At 34.8% G+C, this 24,798-nt stretch overlaps 1 protein-coding gene across 1 annotated transcript; it reads left to right on the forward strand.

Annotated features, from left to right (window-relative positions):
- The first annotated feature begins 7,497 nt into the window (after positions 1–7,497).
- LOC149789744 (uncharacterized) lies at positions 7,498–12,602 on the forward strand. Its single transcript, XM_089971752.1, has one exon. The coding sequence runs from the start codon at positions 8,030–8,032 to the stop codon at positions 9,194–9,196; it is 1,167 nt and encodes a 388-aa protein (XP_089827878.1). The 5' UTR covers positions 7,498–8,029; the 3' UTR covers positions 9,197–12,602.
- The last annotated feature ends 12,196 nt before the right edge of the window (positions 12,603–24,798 follow it).

A 24,798-nucleotide genomic window follows, 5' to 3' on the forward strand; every position in this document is an offset into this window, starting at 1 on the left:
CTGATGTGAGGAGAGGATAGTTGTCGGCGGAAAAACGTGAGAGAAAGAAGAACACGGCAGAAAAAAACAAAAAAGTAACTCAGACTTCCCAGTATGTCTGCACCAACTGCAATAGGGACTGTCGCTCACGTATAGGCCTGCACAGCCGCAGCAGTCGAGGCCAACACACCAGAGACAGAGAACACCCCAAGGTCGCTATTCGCATGGTCTCTAGAGACTGAGTAGCCACTGATGATGACCGCTCCCTCTGTAGGCCTAATCTTTTTTCCTACCTTAAAAATTGCATGAGCAAAGCAAATCGGGGCAAATAATTAGCCAAACACAAATAATTACAGTAATTGTATTGTTTTCACTGTATAATAGCATCTATGTACTATAAAGAATTAACAAAAATTCAAATTGCCATAAAAAAAAAGTTGGCCAGGTTTAATTAACGTAATAAATCCATTCTTTTTTTTCTTAAAGCATGCAAAAATCTACAGAAAATTTTGGCTGCACACATGAGTGCAAATGTTTATCCTATCAAAGCAACTAAAAAATTGAGATCTTTTTTAAACAGGGCTGAATCCAGATAAAACAGTAGTGCTTGATTAAGTTTCTCTTCTCCAAGGACCAATACTGGTGTTAATTTCAATTTTTATCGTGTGATTTAACAGGTGTTTTACGTGCTATACTTTACGGACCGCCAGCCATTTATGGATACACTGCCGGCCGCATTGGCGTACTTGTGCGAAGGTTTGGACACTTTCAACGATCAGACGAGACTAACAAGTTAGTGGCATAATTGAAATTCTCTCCGTTATCAACTAAGTATAAATATATTTTTCGTGGCAAGTTAAAATTTGTTTTCATTGTTTGGCATAATCTATTTTAATTTGTTATCATCCTAAATATAATGCACATAAATAATCGCACGGAGAGAGAGAGAGAGAGAGAGAGAGAGAGAGAGAGAGAGATATGATAATTTAACTTGGCACTGCATTTTATTATTATTTACTTCTGTGTTTTAAAACTGATTTAATTACTGACCAGCACTTTGGGTACGAAAGGACCAGCACCTTGGGTCCTAAACGATCATTGCTTTGGGTCCGAAACCACACATTTGGGGACGAAACGACTAGGGTGCGGAATGACCAGTTACCTTTGACCACTAGGTTCCCTGCGGACATCGTAAATTACATTGAACATTATACATAAGATCAATATTACATATCATTTGGTTTGCAATTCTTCTTCTTCTTCATAGCTTATTACCCTGTATCTATTTACATTTAAATATTGGTTACATTCATTTGCGGTAATCTGTCGTCGGATTCTTTTCCCCATCTTTGTTGACAAGGATATATTAAATGTAAATAGAATGATAAGTAAAAAGGATGCAGACCATGTTAATAGGTGGCACATTTGAATTCCAACTAGTATCCGTGCTTGAAAATGATATTATTATTATTATTATTATTATTATTATTATACAAACCACATTAATCTGCATCTTTTTATATTGAAATGCTGATTACATTAATTTTAGATCATTGTCTTGAAATTGTTTTTATTTTTCTTCCCCTCTTGACACACTTCAATTCCGACCAGGATCGGTGCTCCTGTTTCGAAATGGACTCTTCGATATCTCAGTAGGAGCATGGCGGATTACTGCTATGCGAAGTGTGTGCTAGTGAAAAATGTGTTTGATCTACGATGAACACTACAGAAGCACAGAATGCTAGCTACTGGAGAGAAAAAAAAAATGTTTAGGACCTAAGTGCGAAGTGTGTGATAAATTATTGAATGAAAGGAAGTTTAAAACGGCAGGTGAAGATGCATAATGGAAACAAACCATATAAGCGTGAATTTGGAATGGAGATTTGAAACTAAGGAAACATAAAGAAGAAAACTATTTAAGTGTGTAGTGTGTGACGTTGAGCAAGGATGAGATTTTGAACTCCAGATGAAAAACCATGTAAGTGTTTCGTATGTAGTGAATGGTTTAGTAAGAGTGGAGATTTAAAGGTGGTACTGGAGAAAACCATATAACTGTGAAGTGTGCTATACAAAATTTAGTGATAGTGGACATTGAAAAAGGCACACGAGGATGCATACTGGTGAAAAGCGATATTAGTGTGAAACAAAATCTTGAATGAGAATCGAGATTTGAACCTGAACAGGAGAATGTATACTAGAGAAAAACCATAATATGATAAATTATTTAATGAAAGGAAGTTTAAAATGGCAGGTGATGAAGCATAATGGAAACAAACCATATAAGCGTGAATTTGGAATGGAGTTGAAACTATGTATCATAAAGCGGTTACTAGAAACACACCGAAATACACATGTATTTACATGTTCTTTCTGTATATATCGTTTGCCACACACAAATTATTATTTGGTTCAGTGTGAATAATAATATAATGCAAAATAAAATATGATTTATGTGATTTTGATACGAATTATTTACTTTTCCTAGTTACAGCAAAATTCATGTAACGATGTCACTCGGTTGTACTTGATTCGACAGACCAGATACATGGCGAATCGTGGTAATACATACACAGAGTGAAAGGGAAAAGTATCGAAGTATCAAAAGTATTTGCCGAAATTATATTATATATTTACTATAACTTTTGATGATATAGTTTTTGACAAATAACATTTAATTTATTTTTTGTTTAAAAGGTTTCCATATATTTGGCATATATATATTGGTTATGATGATATGACAGTTTGCAAGGATGCTAAGAAAGTATTCTTCTTGGAAATATGTGAACGGGGAATAGTCATACATGTTTGAATAATAATAAAAAGCAAAATAATTTAAATTTATATGAATTATTTATTCTTTACTTGATTTGACATACATATATATATATATATATATATATATATATATATATATATATATATATATATATATATGATAAACGGCGAATTGAAATACATACACAAAGTGAAAGTGAAATGTAACAAAGTACCAAAATGTATTCGATAGTATATATGCAAGATTGAGATTAATATTGTGATCCTAACAAGCCACGATAGATGATGATAGACAAAGACAACTCAGGTATGCATTTTTGTTAACAACGTGTATTATCCATTATTTGGCAGAATGTAATATTTACGTTTAATTACACACATAATGTATCAGGTTTGAGGGAATGTATAATTTGAGTACGCAGATAATTAATCCAGTAGTATTCAGGATTATGTTCCTCTTGAAAATCGAACTAAAAGTCATGTTGCACAATACAAGGTAAAATAAACGTAACCGAAAACAATAAAATATAGCACATTATGACGAAATCTCTGGATCATGTTTAATTTTTTTAGCTGTAATTGTCACAGTTCGTACGTTAATTTTTCGTTTCCTTTGTCCAGGTTTTCGTCCATTAGTCCTTGGTGCAACAACAGTTGTCTGACCGTCCGTCGAAATCATATACTTTGTGTCTATGTTGATGTAACGTCTGAAGCGTTTGAACAAGTTTGTGCGTTGTTGCTCTGTCATCTTTATCCAGTCTGTTTTTCTCGACTCAAATTGTTTATGACGGTCGGCAAGCCGGAATTCTCCAGTGTATACTAAAGCACTCCTCAGATTTCTGAATTGTCCGGTTACTAATTCATGTGTTAGTTGTACAAATTCCGTCAGCGTTTTCGTCTTCCAGTCAACTGTTTGTTTTAAAACGTGGTTCATGGACTCACAATTATTATTTTTCCACATGCGGTCTATTTGATATATTCTTAATGGATTGTTTACTTTTAGTTTGATATTTGTCTTTAGTTTTTTCCGAAAGTAATTAAGAAATTTTCCTGAAATTTCAGCATAATGATTTTCTAACACTTCACATTTATCGTCAAAGCAAATACTGTCATTGGCGTCAACTAGTCCGTCTTTCCCAAAAATTTGTTTCAAGATATTGTTGCGGTCAGTCACGGTAACTGCGTCGTCTCTCAATATATGTCTAACGTGTGCACAGAACGTGTGTTGCTTCGGGCAGAACTGCCGTAATGCGTAATGCCTTTGACTAGAGCCGTCTCATCATCACTTCCAATTACAAGGCTCTTTAGATTCGAATCAGTAAGTTTTACTTTCAGATGATGGAAAAAATGACTGTAAGTTTCGAAATCGCTATTGTCGTGAATGAAGAGCGGTCCAAGAAAGATTGGTGGTTCGCCTGTTCTGACTCGTTTTACCGTAAGTTGCTTGTAACATGTTACCGTCACATGCATTTTACACAGCATAAAAGTTTTGTCAATGCCAAGGACAGTCTGCCCGGAGCAACAAAGATTCTTAATGTCTGTTATCTGTTCGTCTGTGTACAAAATGACACAAGGGGGTTTAGCGCTGGTTCGGATAACTGATCTTACAAAAGGGTTATTTTCCATTACCAAATTTTCTAAATGTCTGATTTGGTCAGCAATATTGTTGGAGTGTCCGGGAGTTTTTCTGTCCTTTGATTTTTGATATTTTTTTGGTCATAAATTTGTTGAAGTTCTGACGGTTGGGACAGTTCATCATATTTTGAAGAAAGTTTATTTAATATTTGATGCGGTTTCATTTTTCCAGTCATTTCTGTAATCTCGTCTAAAACAAGGTCAGGAGCCCGCAAATACTCTGTCGTCTGTCGCGAGTTTCCATGTGGCGTTAACCCAGGAAATTTCCCTACATATTCAACCAGTGCCAAATTACTTGCCAGACCCCCCTCCCCTAGCCATGTGACCCTCTTTTTGTACGTATTGTCCTTTTTTACCTGAGTATAGTACCTGTGGATTACAACAATTTGATCTTTGCCAGGCTGCGGTTCAAAAGGTCGATACTCAATTTTTCGCTGGACTTGTCTTTTTAAACAATATTTCCCAATTTTTAAAAATATCATGGTCAGATTACCGTTGTCAGACAGCAATTAGGAGGATTTAGGGGATGCACCAGCAGATGTATCCCATACACCACAGTCGTCTGAAAAAGAACTTTTGCCTTTATTTGACCTCTTTTCGAGGTTTTTCGCATTATTCACAATGAAATATACATTTTCTTTCACACCACATGGAATGCATTCTACGCTCGATTCTGATTTTAACAAAAATTTCACTGCTTTTCCCGTGTCAAGAAAATGACACTGGTCTAATTTGCCTTTTGCTGGATGTTTGTATGTGTCATTTCCGTCTTTTACCTCGTTGTGTATGTCAGTTACGTCGTCGATTGTATCAGTATGTGACTCGTTACTAACGTGTTTTGCCGTCAAGTCAGAATTAACAGAAATGACATCCACTGAGTCATCAACTGAGTCATCTAATGAATCATCTACATTTACAATGACCATATGCTCCTTGTTTTCATATAACAGAGGCACAAAGTGTTTGGGAATAAACCCGTGTGTTCTTTCTGGGACAGACATTTGAGTCCACATTATGCATGCTGCGGGAGATGCGGATTGGTTCGCTGCCCTTCCAACAACCTTACGGTTAAAAGGTTCTGATGCAAACTCGGCTTGTAACTGTGGCGGATAATAAGAACGAATGGGTTTGGAGATGCTAGCACTTAGTGCATAAATGTGCGCAATTTCAGAGTAGGAACCAGCCTCAATAGCGTCTTTCACAAGCTTTGAATAGTCACTAACAACAATGCGATTATCACAGATCTACAAAACTGTTGGACTTTTCCTCATAGTACATAGGATTCAGTATCAGTTCTATTGCAGTTCGTAGTCGCAGAAGTTCGTGAAAGTTTTCTGAACCAGTCAGTGCTCTAGAAACTGCTCTATATAAACAGTTACCATCACCACAAACTGACATTGGTACAAGTTTCCTTAAAATTGCTGGATTATACAATGTTAAAATTTCCACAGAAACTGCATCTTTCTCTCCATTGGTAGACATGTGCTCTGATTCTGGAATCAAAATCCCGTAGGTGAAGAGAAGCTTACTTTCTGACTTTGCAGCATTGGTCAGGGCATTCATTTTCTTCAAATGGAAAGCTGTCTACAGACTGGAAATATATTTTTACGGTGTCATTTAAATATAAGTGAAATTCTTGTTTGCTTTATCTTATAACTTACGTATGCATAACCACATCCGCTATCAAAATCGGGGCCGTTTCTTTAATGTACTAGACATTGTTATCTTAGTTTGAATAAGAAATGAGATCACGGGGAAGACAATAAAGGGTATGCAGTCAAATAAAAATGAATAATAGAATGTGTGCAGGACAAATCGAGAAAAGTAGATTAAAGCATTAAGTATGACCAGAGGCAAGAATGGCCAGATATAGGTTAGGTACATATAAGTTAAATCATTTATTTTAAGAAACTTTGTCAATTGCAATTACAAACGGGGATTTATTAGAAAGCATAAGCATATTACTCTCTCCCCAAATAGTAAGAGCAAATGTAAACAAAGAATAGGAACTACATAAATATGTGACTTAAATCAATACATTCAATACTTTTGTCGTCCTCGCGAAGTTTTGCGCAGACTATAATAACATTAAGTGATTTCTTGTTCTCGACTGAAGTACGGTTTGAAATAAGCAAGTCACTCAATTCAAAAGAATATAACATTAATAATGTATTGAATGGACAGAATATATAGATGGATACATAGAGAGATACAGGAAAAGTATGTAATTGTCGCAAACATGTATATTCATTTCAGCGAGAAAAGCGGCACGAATATAATCTTATTTAATTCTTTGAATATCAAGATCAAAATATATATTTGAAGAATAATAACGACAAACAATGACTTGTATTACCATTGTAAGGCCTGTCCAGCATCATATACATCTCCATTGAAAGAACACGTCGTGCAAAGAAACTCCAAGTAATCGCGAGACCATGATCTCAAGTCTTTTGCACTCATAGAAATACAATTACAGTGGACCCATTGTTGGCAATTTGTACATTGCAAAGCGTCAGTTTTACATTCACCAGAACAAATAACACATGGATATTGATCCATCCTTGTTGCGTATGTTTGTGTATATGATAATATCAATATTGCATAACGCTTTTGTATCAAAACATTTACTTCTCAGTTATGAAATGTGTGCATAATCGAAGTCGGGCGTGATTTCTTAAAGTATGCAATTAGTGAATAATGACAACGTTGAGCAAAGGGTGCCTTTTCTTTAATGTGCGCGACATTTGGCTTTTACTTGAGTAAGAAATGTGTTCAAAGGGATGACAATGAAGTGTGTGCAGTCAATTCGAAATGAATTAAGAAACTTAAAAGATGAATTAAGCCGACTTTCAATGTCCTTTCCGAATTAAGCGACTTACAAAACTGATTGTTTTCTTAACTTGAATAAGAAATTAGATCAAAGGGAGAACAATAAATGTGTGTGCATTTCAGTCAATTAGAACATTAAGTAAGCGACTTTAGACAATATGAATTAAGCCGAATTACACCGTCATTTCCGGAGATTAAGTTCGTTCCGGAACTATCAGTCGTTATCGTATTACCGCCCTTCTGGAACGATCAATCTGTCCAATCAAGTACGACCAATTGACGCGTGCTATATAACTAGGAAAAAGTAAATAATTCGTATCAAAATCACATAAATAATATTTTATTTTGCATTATATTATTATTCACACTGAACCAAATAATAATTTGTGTGTGGAAACCGATTTATACAGAGAAAACATGTAAATACATGTGTATTTTGGTGTATTTCGGTTTTTCAGTGTATTTCGGTGTTTCTAGTAACCCATCATAAAGGAGAAAACCATTTAAGTGTGTAGTGTGTGGCGTTGAACAAGGATAAGATTTGAACTGCAGATGAAAAAATATGTAAGTGTTTCGTATGTGGTGAAAGGTTTAGTTAGAGTGGAGATTTTAAAATGGTAGTGGAGAAAACCATATAACTGTGAAGTGTGCTATAAAATTTTTAGTGATAATGGACATTGAAAAAGGCACACGAGGATGCATACTGGTGAAAAGCCATATAAGTGTGAAATAAAATCTTTAATCAGAATCGAGATTTGAAACTGAACAGGAAAATGCATACTAGACAAAAACCATAAAAAATAGTGGAATGTGTGATAAAATGTTTAATCTGAGCGGACCGTTAAAAAGTCACATGACTATACATACTGGAGAAAGAACATTCAAGTGTGAAGTGTGTGATAAAATGTTTAGTAAGAGTGGATCTTTAAAAACTCACATGATTATACATACTGGAGAAAGAACATTCAAGTGTGAAGTATGTGATAAAATGTTTAATCAGAGCGGACCGTTAAAAAGTCACATGACTATACATACTGGAGAAAAAACATTCAAGTGTGAAGTGTGTGACAAATTGTTTAGTCATAGTGGACATTTAAAACAGCATATGAGGACACATACTGGTGAAAAACCTTATAAATGTGAAGTGTGTGATAAAATGTTTAAACAGAGTGGACATTTAAAACAGCACAGTAGGATACATACTGGTGAAAAACCATATAAGTGTGAATTATGTTATAAAATGTTTAATTATAGTGGAGTTTTAAAACAGCACATGAGGATCCATACTGGAGAAAAGCTGTTCAAGTGTAAAGTGTGTGATAAAATGTTTAATCAGAGTGGAGCTTTAAAATTGCACATGAGGATTCATACTGGAGAAAAACCATTCAAGTGTGAAGTGTGTGATAAAATGTGTAATCAAAGTGGAGATTTAAAGCAGCACATGAGGATTCATACTGGAGAAAAACCATTCAAGTGTGAAGTGTGTGATAAAATGTTTAAGCGGAGTGGACATTTAAAAGAGCATGTGAGGGTTCATACTGGAGAAAAACCATTCAAGTGTGAAGTGTGTGATAAAATGTATAATAGGAGTGGAGATTTAAAGCAGCACAGTAGGATACATACTGGTGAAAAACCATATAAGTGTGAATTATGTTATAAAATGTTTAATTATAGTAAAGTTTTAAAACAGCACATGAGGATCCATACTGGAGAAAAGCTGTTCAAGTGTAAAGTGTGTGATAAAATGTTTAATCAGTGTGGAGCTTTAAAATTGCACATGAGGATTCATACTGGAGAAAAACCATTCAAGTGTGAAATGTGTGATAAAATGTTTAATCAAAGTGGAGTGTTAAAGCATCACATGAGGATTCATACTGGAGAAAAACCATTCAGGTGTGATGTGTGTGATAAAATGTTTAATAGGAGTGGAGATTTAAAGCAGCACATGACGATTCACACTGGAGAAAATATGTGATCAAATGTTTGATTTTTAAAACAACACACAATTATCCATACCAGAGAAAACTCAATCAAGTGCAAAGTAGTGTGATAAATTGTTTAATCTGAGTGGAGCTTGAAAATGCATGAGGATTCATACTGGTGAAAATCCATTCAAGTTTGAAAAGTCCATGAAAACAGCAAGTGAGGATTGATGCTGGAGAAAAATCATTAAAGTGTGAACTGTGTTATAAAATGTTTAATTGGAATGGATCTTTAAAAATCACATGAGAATTCATATTATGTGGAGAACTTGCCCCATGGAGAAACTCGCCCCAGAGTGGTTGGAGAAGTCACCCTGATTGGTTGGAGAAGTCACACCAAAACTTGTTACCCAGATAACCTTTTTAATTATTTTCTTTGAAATAAATAAGTTATTGATCACAATTTGAAATGTTCAAATACTTAGTTGAGAATATATTTCATCCTGGCTTACGCTTGTAAGATCAACTAATTGTTGAATAAAGTACAGATCAGATCTGGCCACTTGCTGACATAAATGATTAGATGGGAAAATTAAAGCCTGATGGCAAGATCAACTAATTGTTGAAGAAAGTATGGGTTGGAACTGGCATCTTGTCAACATAAATGATTAGAAAATAAAGGATTTGTTTAAGCTGGGAACAAGGACTTCTGTCGACATGTATGTTTTTTTTTATCTCCACATCAACATATGCATGAGTTTTTGTAGTAATAGTAGACCATTGACCCGTACTTTTCTTTTTTGTTGACATAGGCAGCTTGTCAATATAAGTGATCTTGATATAAGCGGGTAGGACTGTAGATGGTTTAGAATGTCAAATTGATTATTGAATACATTTTCCTTGATTAAATATGTTGATTGCATATCTGAATAAATTTTTTCATTCTCTCAGACGATCCTATGCTTAGTACTGAATAATATATGAAATATTGCCTTTCTTTTCCATCAGTATTCATCTCTGACAGTTATACGGCAAAACTGTTTCAATATTAGTAGCAAAAAGTAACCGTTTGAAATCCTTACTTTGTTTCGTTGTTGAACCATGATATTTATATTGTAAAATTATATCATGATGGGTACTGGAACAATCTTCAGGTTTTGGGTACTTTTTTATATCAACATCTTTAAATAATAAGAAATTAACTAGCAAATCATGAAATAACATTAAAAACATATTTATGCTTTCTCAATCAACGATTCCAACATCAGTCTATTATGCACCTTTGATTTTGTATGTAACTGAATCAGATCAATGTGCATTTTTCTTCCACACTTACGTACAAGACCACTAGTTGTATAAATACCTTTCATGGCTGATTCTCCAAACTTCCAAGCTGATTTGGACCATCTGAACTATTATTCAGTTTAGTCCAGGATGTAAATGGGACATTTAAATTTGTTTTTAAAGATGATCTTCTCATTATGTTCCAGGTATGTTGGGCAGCACAAATATGCATTTAAGGTAACAAAATCCCACATGCATAATCATGATGTTTTTATTTATAATAAAATAACATAATCTTGTTTATTTTGCATTGGTAATTTAGTAGTGAAATATAGTTTAAACTTGTCGTTCAACTTTAAACAGTTTGTTTTATTGGGAAATAATACAGTTATGAACATTGACAAAAAAGAAGATATAAACTAAATGACGGGAAAATTACAAGTGATCTTTCAGAAGCTGTCCGAATTCTGTTCATTAGTCATGATAATGAACTCGGTAGCGATCGCATTTCCTGAGTAGGCATCAATGATGCTTTTAATCAAGTTCAAGTATCATTCGTCAAGGGTTAGCAAATCTCCATGAAATGATTAAATTGCTCAGATATAGAGATGATACTGTAACCCTTTGGCTTATTGACGGTCAGCACCGATTTAGTCAATTTCGGGTCATAGAGGTCCATGTCATAAAGTTTTCTCAGGATGACTTTGTTTATTAGGATGGAACCCTTTCATATATAAAACTGCAGATGGCACATCATGCTCACACCCACTCTATTTTCCAAATAAAATGCATCTAATGATTTGAAGAGCAGAGTTGTTAATGTTGTTGTTGTTATAGAGTTTAACGCCATTTTTCAGCACAAGATAGACTATACATGGCAGCCAGTATTAATGGTGGAGGAAGAACCCAGGAAAAACCCCAGGAAAATCCACCGACCCACCAGAAACTACCGGCAAGCTTTCTCACATATCTACATTGGCAGAACGTGGGACTCTAACCCACGCAGACAGAGGTCAGATGGCAGTGGTCCAGAATGGTGAGCGCTTTAGGCCACTCGGGGCCCACAGAGCTGTTAATAAAAATGGCAAAAAATATACTTACATGTTTACATCTTGAATTTTCTTGAAATAAGCATTCTGCAAATACGAATTACTTGTCGAGCTGTATCATGGGTCCTAAAGCTTGATGACACTTTTCAAAACTTTATTGTAGTTTCGACTATACATTCCAAGTGCAATAACATCCTACTTACTGCACTCAAAATGAAATGAACATTATATTCCATAGCGTCTTTTTGATAATTATAATTGAAAGAATTCATATCTTCTCCTACATTATGATTTCAAATGTTCAATGACAGAACAGAAATTAAAGCAAGAAGTTTATGATAAATTGTCTGGTATAGGTAGAAGTTTCATACTGGAAAACAATCGTTCAATTGCGATGTTTTATGAGGAACTGTCTCATCAGAGTGTACATGTTCAGGCATTTACACATTCATTCGTCCAAATTCTCAGACAAACACAGATTTGGCTTGCGTAAGCTCAATTTATTTGTCCATTGGCAAGTGAAGCACACAAAAAAGAAAAACACAACACGAAAGAGTGATATCCAGCATGTTTTATTTAAAGTGAACTCTCTGGCTAAAATATATAAAAATCTGCTTTAGCACAGTGAAGCCCTTTTACGACAAGGGGACATCTTTATTTGTAATGGTTTATATTCTGCAATTTTATATCCTGAAATCTCACCACAATATGTAATCACCTTTATTTAGTGTTTATATTAATTACTTTCCTTCTTAGTTAGTATGAACTGCCACATAACATTTTGTCTACGATGTGTAGTATGTAATTTCCATTTTGTAGTCAATGTCAGTCACACTTAACCATTGCGTATGTGATAATTCAAATACTTTCTGTTTCAAGCAGTAACAAATAAGGAATAAACATTTGTACTTTTTAACTTCTCAATTACTTTTTAATCATACTGTCATGAGCCTGAGCACCTTGATGTCATCCATAACTGGTACCGGTATTTATGATCACATAAACAGCAGCAGGGAGGGCGAACAAACCTTTTGCTGAAACGTCACTTGCTTACAATAAAAGCTTATTACAAAATGAAAAAAAATAAAGTCACTGACGCTAAACCAAAGCCTGTAATTTACAGAGAGTTTCTCTAGTTGGGTTATTTTTTTTGGTTACTTTATTGTTGTCATTAGTATTTTTCTAAATTTGTATGTGTGTTGTCGTGTACCCACCGAATGTTACATTGAGTTGCACCCTCTCTGCTGCCATGATTATATATCAATAATATGGCACTGGCTATGGAATCTTATACAGCTAGATCAGCTCGAGAGCGACTAGAAGCAGTTAAGAAATTTCTTCCTGTACGCGAATCTGTCAGACGAAAATTACAAGAACGTCAGGAATCTCGGGTGGTATTTGCAGAAAGTTCTCAACCATTATTCAAACCTGTTACTGAAACAACTAAACCTCTTCTTTCTCAACTTGAAAAAATAGCTGAAAAAACTGAAGAAACATCAAGAATTTTGCAAGATCTTCCTGGTTGAATGCCTCATCCAGCAAAACCTGTTGTTGAAGAGAAAAAGACCGATGAAGAAATATTCGAAGAATTATTAAATAAATTTACTGAAAATGCTTTAAAACTAATCGATAAAACTGATCCAGATGAATTTCCAACTCTTATTGGTACACACTATGAAATGAGAAAGAAAATGTCGAGACCAACACATGGAAAATATATTTCCAGTCTACAACACTGGCTGATGTGTTTTATAACATGAAAACTAAACGAGGTCAAATCAACACAAAAAGTGCATCGTATATAGAATACATTAATGTGATAAACAATGTGCATAATGAATTTGAAGAAAAAACATCAAGAAATGAAAGAACAAAAACAACGCATGAAGAAGAAAAAAAAAAACAGCAGAAAACACAAGAGAAATAAATTCTTCCATACATTTAAAAATACCTGATAAATTCCAGAGTCTTCTAAGCAAGTTCAGTCTTCAAATATTAGAGAAAAATGTACCTCTAAGACTATTAAAGAAATTACAGAATGAGGAAGACATGTAGATATTGCTTCATTTGGATATCAACAACAGGAACGATATGCAAGTCCTAGATGTGTTGGATCTTGGAAGAGTGACGATGAATGGATTAAAGATATTTATCTCGTCACAAGGGGTCTTGATTATATTAGTGATAATGACAAAACTTTGAAGCAATTTAAATGGGCCGTGGATCATAGAAAGGAAACAGAAAAGGAGGAAGAAGAATTTTTTGATCAAGGAGAATCTTTTGGAAGTGTCATTTCTGCTCAAGGAAGTGCTCTTATTACTTGTCCTAGCAATATTCTTTCTGACGTAGATAGATTAGAAATTCTGATTGAAGGAAAACGTGCTGGTAATAATTCGCTGGAAATCATTAATGAAATATCTGACATTTGTCGAAGATTATTTACTGTCGGTTTTATGTATATCAGTGTTTATCGTTCTCTCAGTTGGTTCGTCAAGGATAATGCTGACCACCCTGATGGCAGACCCTAATGAATGTATCAGTATCGTCATTTCAAAAGTTCTGATGATAGAAACTATGATCAGTTTGTACAACCTAATGGAGATATTTATCGCACATAGTCTCTACATGAAGAAGTGAAAAATCTTGTGTTAAAATATACCGATGATGCTGAACAATTACTGAGCAATTGTTTTACTGATTTGTCAGTCGCAGCTCATTTTGCTATTGATATAGAGACAAAATTGTGGAAACCAGCTCGGTTTGACTTTTCAGTGATATAATATCGAGTTGTCTCGAACACGGTTGATTATGGAATAGTAAATACGATCATAAAGATGTCATTTTGGTTGATATGGTTGCATGTTATCTCGGAAGTTTTCTTGTATGGGAGAGTGTTCTAAATGTTTTGGGCGATTTTGCCATCCCACACACGAGATGACCTGAGTATTGATAAACGCACTATTACCAAATTTTGACCTAACTGGATTCGCTCATATCCAGTCATTTAAGTTTGCTGAAACTCTTCATACGATTTGTTATGTCTGGTTTGGCAAACATTTTTGGAAAAACACTGGAAACCATCAGTATTAATACGGTATATGCTCGATGTAAAGCTACCTTTATTGTTAACATTAAGCGAAGCAATTATATCATATCGTCCACAGAAAGAAGTTTGGTTACCACTACAGAAGAAATATTCTGATGATGAAAATTGTGATATAACTGACTTTGAGAATAAAATCGCAAAGGAGCTTGTCAGAAATATAATCGGTAAATTCACCCAAGGAGGATCATACGATCATAAAGGAAATTGTACAAGATTGATCATGTACGATGCTGTGTTAGGTTTTATAATTGTTGATGCAAGGAAAAAAAAAAGTTTATAAGTCGAAGCAATGTTAACTTATCGGACGGAACTAAATTCAATACAATTGTGGGATATATTGATAGTGAGTCACAACAGTTTACTCATTTAAGATCTTAAATGCTCGCGTACATTTCGATAACTCTATTACCGATGATTAAAAAATTTCTATGTTTGCTGTCAGAGTCGCTACGGATTCGTTTTATATCAATAAAAAATATTTAGGATTGTTGGAAAAATTGAATATCGGCACTTATACATCATGGGGAGGATGGATAATAAAACAAGAAAATATACTCGATTATTCTAAATCCACCGATGTTGAAAACCAAGACATTTATTACAAAAATAATGAAATCTCTAAATTGTCATCTGCACCATCAGTGTATGATCCTGTAACCAGAAAAAAAATTGCTTATTTTGAATGGACTTGGTGGCTCTGGTAAAACAACTCGGGTGATTTAAATATTTTGTTTTAACCCCTACACACAGACTCGTAGGAGAAATGAGAGAAGAAAATATTAAATCATTCACTTATCACAAATTCTTCCCATGGAAAGGAGATAAATGGATTCCTGATCGATTGTTCAAAAAATACATTCTAAGGATTATCGTTTGGGATGAAATATGTACAGTGTTGTTAGAAACATTTATTTATTGGTGTTTGACAAAAAAATAATGATGTGATAATTTGTGGCGATCATGATCACCCACCGCTTTTTGTTGGATTGTCTCCTAAAAATGTTTGTAGGTTATTATGAAGGAATAATTTATGATCATAGAGTGCCTGATAAAAAATTAAGAGAGCATAAGAAATTAATCAGACTTCAACCGAATAAAGTTCAGTGTGTAATAATGCGTGGTATAATTTCAAAAAATCCTATTAACAATTTTTGGAATTTACGGAGACCAGATGACTTGATGGTTGCAAGTAGAAAGATAGTTCGTGATACACTTGAACAACAATTATTTCGGTTACATGAAGAAAAACGGGTGAGATGGCCGTGATCCTGAATTGTGAGCGCTTTAGACTACTCGGCCACTCTGGGCCCCTGTACCAAGGTAATGCACCATTCCATTATCAATTGATATCACTGTCAACAATTCCTTATATTCTTAAGGGGTCCCGAGTGGTCTAAACCGCTTTCCGTTACGGATCACTGCCATCTCACCTCTGTCTGCATGGGTTCGAGTCTCGGATTCGGCTAATTTGGGTATTGAGATTGCTTGCCAGTGGCTTCTCGTGGTTCGGTGGTTCTTTCCGTTGATTTCCCTGGTTCTTCCTCCACCATTAATACTGACCGCATTGTATAGCCTATCGCGTGCTGAGAAAAGACTTAATTTCTTTTCTCAGCACGCGATAGGCTATACAATGCGGTCAACAACATCCTTCTAGTCTTAATTATGATATCCATTGTCTCGAAAACAAAATGGCTTTGCAGTGTTATGTTCATGCTAATTAAATGCACTAATGCTTGGGTTAGGTCATTCTAGTTAAAACCTGATTGAGTTTAATGTTCGGCTGACCAGATCAAATTGGGCAGTGAGGCTACCCATAGGGTATTGTGATTATGGTACCATGTAATGCCATTGCTTAATCGCATAGGTTTCTCAACTAGTGATTCATTTTGTACAGAAATGTCATTTAGAGATCTACTAACATGAGCAAATATAAAAACCACATACCGCCTAACTCAAGGAAGTGTACATGCACGTATTCTTATGGAGAGGTCATTATGTATACAAAGAAAATTACACAGTATGATTAAACGGTTATTTCGGATTTAAATTGAGTCTTTATGGATATAAATATCGTGAATATTCAAATTTTAGAACTGAACGATTATAGTTTGTATTTTAAGTTTAGATTGACTGTTTAGTTTATTACTGCTTCCTCTTTCACGAAAACGTCAGATGAACAGGGCAGTAAGGTACAAATTAGCATGAAATTTGATGAAATGCACATGCATCTTCCAAACAAAACTCTGGAAATACCATTAATATTCCTGGAAATACCATTAATATTCCTGGAAATACCATTAATATTCCTGAAAACGGAATTTGCCATAGTGCATTTCACACGCATCAAAAAAAAACATTATCCTATCTGTAACTCGGTAAATTTTCAGGTCATTTGTGGCTTAATGTACCTAATTTGTTTTAGATATTTTGTGTGAAACAAACTAGGGAATTTTAGCTACATTTCATGGTATGGAGTTACAGATAATATAAAATTTATGATGTGTGTATCAAACAATGTTGAAAAAGACAAAGCTGAGGTATCGTTCTGGCCTCGTCTTATACTTGGCATCTACATATATATGGATGAAGGATATAAACTGTACAAAATTGGCAAATTTGGCTTAAACTCCAAAGTGACTTATAGGTCAACAAATCGGGTAGATTCTTCATTTGTGTTTACTATGTGTTCTTATATTTCAGTTTTGGTCATTTGACAACTTTGTATCCAGGCCATTAGAATTTAAATTGGTGTTCAGATTTATAGTTTTGTTATTGGTGCTTTTATATTTTTCTTAAGCAAATATATTTTCCAGGCAGTGAAGCTCTTCGATTTTATCACGTAACTCAATAAAAAAACATTGAAAGTAATACATTGTTTAAAAAATATAAATTCTAATATTGACAAAAAAATAGGGTATTGTCTCTGACTCCTGATTAATTCAGCATAATTATTCATTGCGGTTTCTTAACATGATGTTAACCTTTGCTTTTTTATTACACATATGCTCTTCCTGTATATATTTTTCATATTAGTTTTAAAGAAGTTTTGATTTTATTTTCTTTATTCATAGTATGTTGAGATATGAATACCTTGGTAAGAAATATACAGCAATTTTATAATGGGATATTGCATCCCGTAAATGCAGGTACGGTACAATTTCTTTTTTCCAACTTAAGTTTGTCTGACGATTCTGAACGAAAAACGTATTAAACATCCCAGATTAATTTGTTTATGTAACTGTTGTTTTTGTAATATGTTTAACATGTCAATGAATGGGATTATTCCACATTTATATATTTTACTTGCATTGGTTAGTACCTGTTTTTGAGTGTGCTCAAAGGTCTGATACCTACTTCTCATTTATTATTAGTATTTTGCACTGTTTGGACTTAGTGAAAATTCTAACTTGAATTATGGTACAGATAACGTAAAGTCTATTTGCTTCTTTCTTTGAATAAGTAAAGATGAGATTATTTGAATTTCTCAAATACATTTGCACTTTACAAATGAAATTGTCTAACGTTTTTTATGTTTTTCCCAAATATTAATTGACACTTTGACATTTCATCAGATTCTAAGGAAATACCTTGTCTGATTATAATAGAGATTTTGTTCATGCAGACAGTATATATAATTAAGGTGATATGTTCAAGTAACAACGCATTGCTATTGTATATGCCTTCCTATCGTGCCATTTTTGTCATGACCTCACCCCTTGGATGGAAGATTAAGTCTTTTTGCTCATTTGTCAAATCTCTAGATTACACTCATTGGTAAAGTTTTTGTATGTGCTTCTTTCACTTTGATACTATTGTGTCCAACATTGTGATGACTGGGTTCAACATGCAGACAGTGGCCAGCTCCATATAGTTATTCAATAATGACCATCAAATGACTGAAATGACTTTCTTTGTGGAGATGATTATACAGCCATGAAGTGAAATGTTTCTCATATGCATGTATGTTTATCTGGAAAACTTAATTAAATTGTAATGCAATTCAAATATTTGACGTTTTATTTTTCTTCTCTACTGCCCACTGTTTTTTTCTTTGTAATACTTTGTTTTCATGATAGGGTAGGTAGCCATAGCTGCTCAGTATGTGAATAATCCAAAGGGCATGAGTTCCTTACAATGGAGAGGAAACATAACGCCTCACTCTACACCCTGAATAAGAACACTAAGTTTTCAGATACGGGCAATGTACCTGATAATAAATTATTGGGAAGCTCATGTGACCCTTACCATTTTAATAGGGATAGGCTTGGCAGAATTGCCAAAGGGAAAATAAGTTTCCTGAAAATGTTAATCAACAGAGAAGAATATAAATATTCAGATTCTTGTGAATAAAAGCCGGAAGGGACACAATATCGTTTATTGGACATTACATGCCAGTTCGAGTATGACTCGTGGCAGGAAATATGAATGCCGTCATCATGTGAAATGGAATAAAAGAATTTCCAAGAATTACGTCATGGTCAGGGACACGAACAAGCCATTGAGCCGCATAAGGTTTGGAACGAACGTTTTTGCAACTGTACTAGTGGTAAATAAAGTCTAAACGTATTTTACAAACTTTTCAGTTGAACGTTTATCGATGCTGCATGTTTCGAATACCAAACTTTAAATTTCATTTTCCAGCTTTACAGTAGGAGTTTATTAATATTTTGTTACACCTTGCTGAAAGCTGGTCAAACTTGCGAAAAAAATCGACTGCCTTACTGACACGAACTCTTCAGGGTTGGCAGGTCTATTATGCTGCTTAATATTTAATCTGTATGAATCAGAAATAGTATGCCCTTTTATGTTTCAATAAGTGCACATAGGATGAAATAAAGTTTCCTAATTTGTCTAGTCATAAGTATGATCCTAAAGCATGTGCCTTATTGAGGCTTGAAACGACTGATACGAGACAGATTTGTTTTACCAGAAAACTTCTGAGAGGAAGACTTATTGTAAAATGTAACTTTGCAAGCTGAGGAATAATTGACAGCTGTATCAGCATTTTCGAACGTTTCCACCTTTTACTCGTCAATGTAGGTCTTGACATCACTATCGACACCATTCTCGTAATGTTAATTAACCTTTGCATATCACCACCAATCTAGTATTTGTTCTTTTTCTCTTGCAAAGTCAACATGGGTTTGTCCAGTTTCCATTTAGCTGTTCCTAACCTCTGGTGAGATTCTTCAGGTACCAACTCATAACCCTTAAGATACATTCCTTAAACACATCATAATTAACACTTTGATGTAATGACTGTGATGTGAGGCGTAGACTTTATTTTTTTGCCAGTACGTACACTTGTAAAATTAGATTCTAATGCTCTCTGATGTACCTACGTTTCTCTAAAGATTTATGACAGCATCAAAACCTTAAATTGTATTAAAGAATGGGGATGATTTCTACTTTTCAGTTCAAATTCTTTTAATCTGAACTGCATTTCCCTTTTTATCTATATTTACGTCTTTTCTTTTCTATTCCAATTGCCTTTCATCTCTTTTTCTCTCCTTCTCCTCCTTTTGTAACTCTCGCAGTAATTTTGCATTTTTCTTTCTTCTTTCTACAAATGAATTCCAGTAGTGATCCATACAAATTGCAATATTAAACTTGATTGTGTATCAGTAGCCTCGAATGTGCTAATGTGCTGAGAGTCTTGATGTATCATGGTCATATAATCCAAAATGTCTATGCATAAATTCAGTATAATTCCCAAATAGTGAATAAGTCCAAGAAATAATAATGAGCACCTTGAAATTCCAGTGAATAGTTTAATGAAATGAATCAACTGAATATTAACTGAATCACAACTTGAATTGATTCCTCAAAGACTAATGTTAAGATATAGAACAGAGCTATGTTTAAATCTCCCACTATAAAATACACTTAAGACATAATAACAGAACCAAGTTGACGATTTTTTTCAGAATATTCTAAGTTGTAAATAAGGTCAGGTATCTTAAGAAAACTTTAGTGAAGAACGTTAAATACGGCAGGTACAATATTAATTTCCAAGAGGATCACCAACGTCCACAATTCAAACTCGAGTAAACCTTTACCTCCACTTATAATGATCTTAATATATAATCTAAAATCAGACAAACTTTAGCTAATTTTTTTATACTTGTTTACACAAAAAAGAGTTTCGCCAGGTAGACACTAAACTCAATTACTGATAAGGCCAATCCCATAATTTAGACATACATAACAAATAATCATGGATAAAGGCCCACACAATACAAATTAAATATGCATTACAATAGTTGGTACATGTTTCTAAAGTTGCGTTTTCGCGTTTCAGTGGTGTGTAGAGTCTCAACTAATTCTCACATTTATATTATGGGGAAAAAACTTGCAGTATAACAGCCGTACAATATGCATAAGGACATATCAACGCCAGTTTTGCATTTATTGCAAAGTGCTACTGTAACAATTTATCACTTATTTGAGAATATAGAAAGGGTAACTGAAGTTTACAGCTATATGGATTTTCTCCTGCTACCATTGGTCTAAAAATGCATTTGATCAAGGAGAACTTAGAAAGTTAATGGAAATTTACAACTGTACAGAATTCCGCTTCTCTCCTAGTCCATAAATTTGCCTGAAAGAAAAAAATGATTGGTGTATAATTGAAATTTAGAGCCATTAGGAGGGAAATCACCAGTACTTCTTATATTCGTCTCTGTTATAGCCTTGTTTCCACGGTAGTATTTCGCAATAAAATCCAATGAAATGGCACAGCTAATTTTACGTGCACAATTAATTTAAGTCAACCATGTTCATTGGATTTTTCCTAGAAAATTGATAGACAACATATTGTAAAAAAGCACTATCTGCTGGTACTACTCGACCTGGAGGATTGCCATGAAATGTTATCACACATTCATTACAAATTGGTTATTAATTAACATTATGCCACTCAAACATTCAATTTGGCCATGAATGGACAGTCACACTAATATGATCTTCTCACCAGCAGACCTCTTGCAATATCTTAGCCCTAAATTAAAATCGTGCCGACTTGTGTTAAGCATGACCAGCATGGTATGGATCTTGAAAGTCGTTCGCTACCCGATAGTAGAAAGTCATATTGCCATCGAGTTCTCATAGAAAAACTTCTTATGATGTCTAGCTGATGATGACCTAAAGAAGGTGCTGATCCGATGTCTAATACGGTCACAACATCACTGGTCATGTTCCCTTGATATTCCTACAGAGAAGAGGGATCATGAACTTGTTACGATATGTGATCTGAAAGTGTTTAATGCAATATATTACACGTAAACAATTGAATATTGATGGTGATATATGTTGAAAAAGTAGGAATACAAATAACTTTGAATCTTGTTTTGCCATCTCCTCCATTTTGTACAATTTTCATAGTTATAAATCTCGTCGTCAGTTAATAGCACATGTCCTCAGTCTGATGCAGAACAATAGGTCCTCATATCGTTATTATGGCATTCATAGTCAACTTGCCTGATGCCAGGAGAATAGGTCCTCATATCATTATTATGGCATTCATAATCAACTTGCCTGATGCCAGGACAATAGGTCCTCATATCGTTATTATGGCATTCATAATCAACTTGCCTGATGCCAGGAGAAGCTCATATTAGTCTCAGGCATGATAACGTGGGCAAGGTGAAAAAATTGAGAAAGAGAGAGAGAGAGAGAGAGAGAGAGAGGTCGTCTGCATTTCTGTATTATTTTTAGATGTATCTAAAATTTAGATACGTTTGATATTCTATTTTCGTTGTGCACTGTCTAGACTTGATGCATATTTTTTTTTATAATGATAACTCTCATTTCCCAACTTGATATTATCTTATGATAGTGTCAATAAAAATGGTAATGAAGCTGTAAAACAGTGCACGAGGTGTTGTTTACCGCGTAGTAACTTAAAATTATATTTTATTTGATAAGATTTGAACATTTAAGCTTGTGTATCTGTCTGTTTATAGTTCTAACTGAAGATAAATTAGTTCCTAAGCTCTAAAATAAATATCTTCTAATGTTGTTCCGCAACATGTGCCATAAAAGAAAAAGATCATTCAGGTTCTCCAGTTGATGGTAGTCTCTGTGTAATTAGTCCTCACAATGACGTCTTCACAATGATGGTAGAACAAGAGTAGTCCTCATAATGTTTAAAGTAATATGCTGGAAAAAGAAAGTTATATAGATATTGCCTGGATTGCAGTTAAGCTTACTTTCAAATTTCTAAGAAATACTTTCATTCCTTTTTACATCATCGAAACGTAGTCATATGTCAAGGTCCTCCCAAGTATATGTATACAAGTATGTGTGTGTGTGTTTCTATTCGTCCGCGTACGTTGTGTGGATAGTATATTTTAGGGTTTTTCTCTTCCCGTGTATGGATAGTAGATTTGGGGGTTGTTTTCTTCCTCTTCCCGTGTGTGGATAGTAGACTTGGGGACTTTGTTCTCTTCCCGTGTGTGGATAGTAGATTTCGGGCTTCGTTGTTTTCTCCTCTCGTGTGTGGATAATAGATATATGGGGTTTTCCTCTTCCTGTGTGTGGATAGTAGATTTAAGGTTCGTTGTTTCCTCCTCCCGTATGTGGATAGTAGATTTATGTGTTTTTTTTTTCTTCCCGTGTGTGAATAGTCGATTTGGGGTTGTTCTTTTTCCTCTTCCCCTGTGTGGATAGTCGATTTGGGGTTTGTCTTTTCGTCTAGTCGTATGTGGGTAGCAGATTTGTGGCTTGTTTATCCCGTGTGTGGATAATTTATTTGGGGATATTGTTTTGCCTCTTCCAGTGTGTGGATTGTAGTTTTTTTTTTCTTCCCGTGTGTGGATAGTAGGTTTGGGGTTTCGTTTATGCGTGTGTGGATAGTAGATTTGTGGGGTTTGTTTTGTTTATTCATCTTCCGGTGTGTGATAGCGTGTTTCTAGATAGTATAGAATAGTTTTTCTTCTGTGTGGATAGTATATAATATGTGAAGTTAGTGTAAGGGATGTTTTCATTTACGTCCGTTCTTGAAGTATATAAACTTTAGCGTTCATTATTCGCCCCCAAAAGACAGCAAAAATAAAGGATAAACAAGACCAATATCTAAATGTAAGTATGTGCAACTAGAAGAGGAATAAAAAAAAATAAAAAAACACGGACGGCCACTGGTGGGAGGCGAGGACAGGCAAGACTCTCAGTCGTGATTGTTGCCTATAGCCCAGACCAACCATCAGGGGGATAAAAGGCTGCTCTTCCTACACCCCCAACAGAGTTAAAACAATTATTGTATACTTTCGTTATATTTATATAACCTTATCTATTCATTTCTTTACGCTAAACAAACCCTTCTTCTCGAACAACACCAACAGCATGTGCACTAGTAACACAATACCACTGAGGACTCGGAAATACTCTAACTGAAAGTGACAGCTATAATACCATTACGAACACCTAGAAACATCAAATAAGAACCGAAATCTTGATCATATAAGGTGCTTCAACGCCAAAGATCGTCATGCCCATCCACACAAACGATCACTCCAATTACCACTATTGCAAAGTAAATTAGCTCTTATAAGGTGGTCTAAAAGCCAAAGACAATCAGGACCGGCAGCAAAAGTCTGCAGTCAAATAATATAACATAACCCCAAATTTAATCCAACAGTAAAGGTGGTCTAAGTATACAAAGACCATCCGGACCAACTGCACAAGGCGGCAATCATCTCAATAAAGCTGTCACCCTAGGTATCTCTCCTCGTCTTAACTCTGAAACAGAAACAGCACAAGGGTTTTTCCAAATTGTGTAAGACGGTGTATTTAGAATAAAATCACCATGGAGTTTAGAGGCACCGACCTGTGACCTTGGACCTGACCTTCCTGCTCTCTCTTCCCTTGCCACAGCCAGGCATCAAAATATATCAGCTTGCAGTGCATGCACTTTGCGCTGCCATCATAAGTATGAGCGCGTGAGGGGTCCACTCCCACTCCTACACACCTTAGTCAATTCAGTAGATGTGAACTGAAACGTGTGTGTTGTGACTATTCACACTCTCTTGAAAGTCCTGCTTTCTAACAGTAAGGGCTTACTCTTAATCCCACTGCCTGATGGCTTCAATTAATCAGTACTCATTGAGCACATACAATTCCAGGGGAATTGGCTTGAAATCCTTTCCCCAAGAGTAATTAAACAGCATGATGTACATGAATAAAACAGTTGTACATGCATGGCTGTGCGTAAACTACT

This window comes from Sinohyriopsis cumingii, chromosome 10, assembly GCF_028554795.1.
Source record: "Sinohyriopsis cumingii isolate HCF-2022 chromosome 10, ASM2855479v2, whole genome shotgun sequence".
NCBI classification, from domain to species: Eukaryota; Metazoa; Mollusca; class Bivalvia; order Unionida; family Unionidae; genus Sinohyriopsis; species Sinohyriopsis cumingii.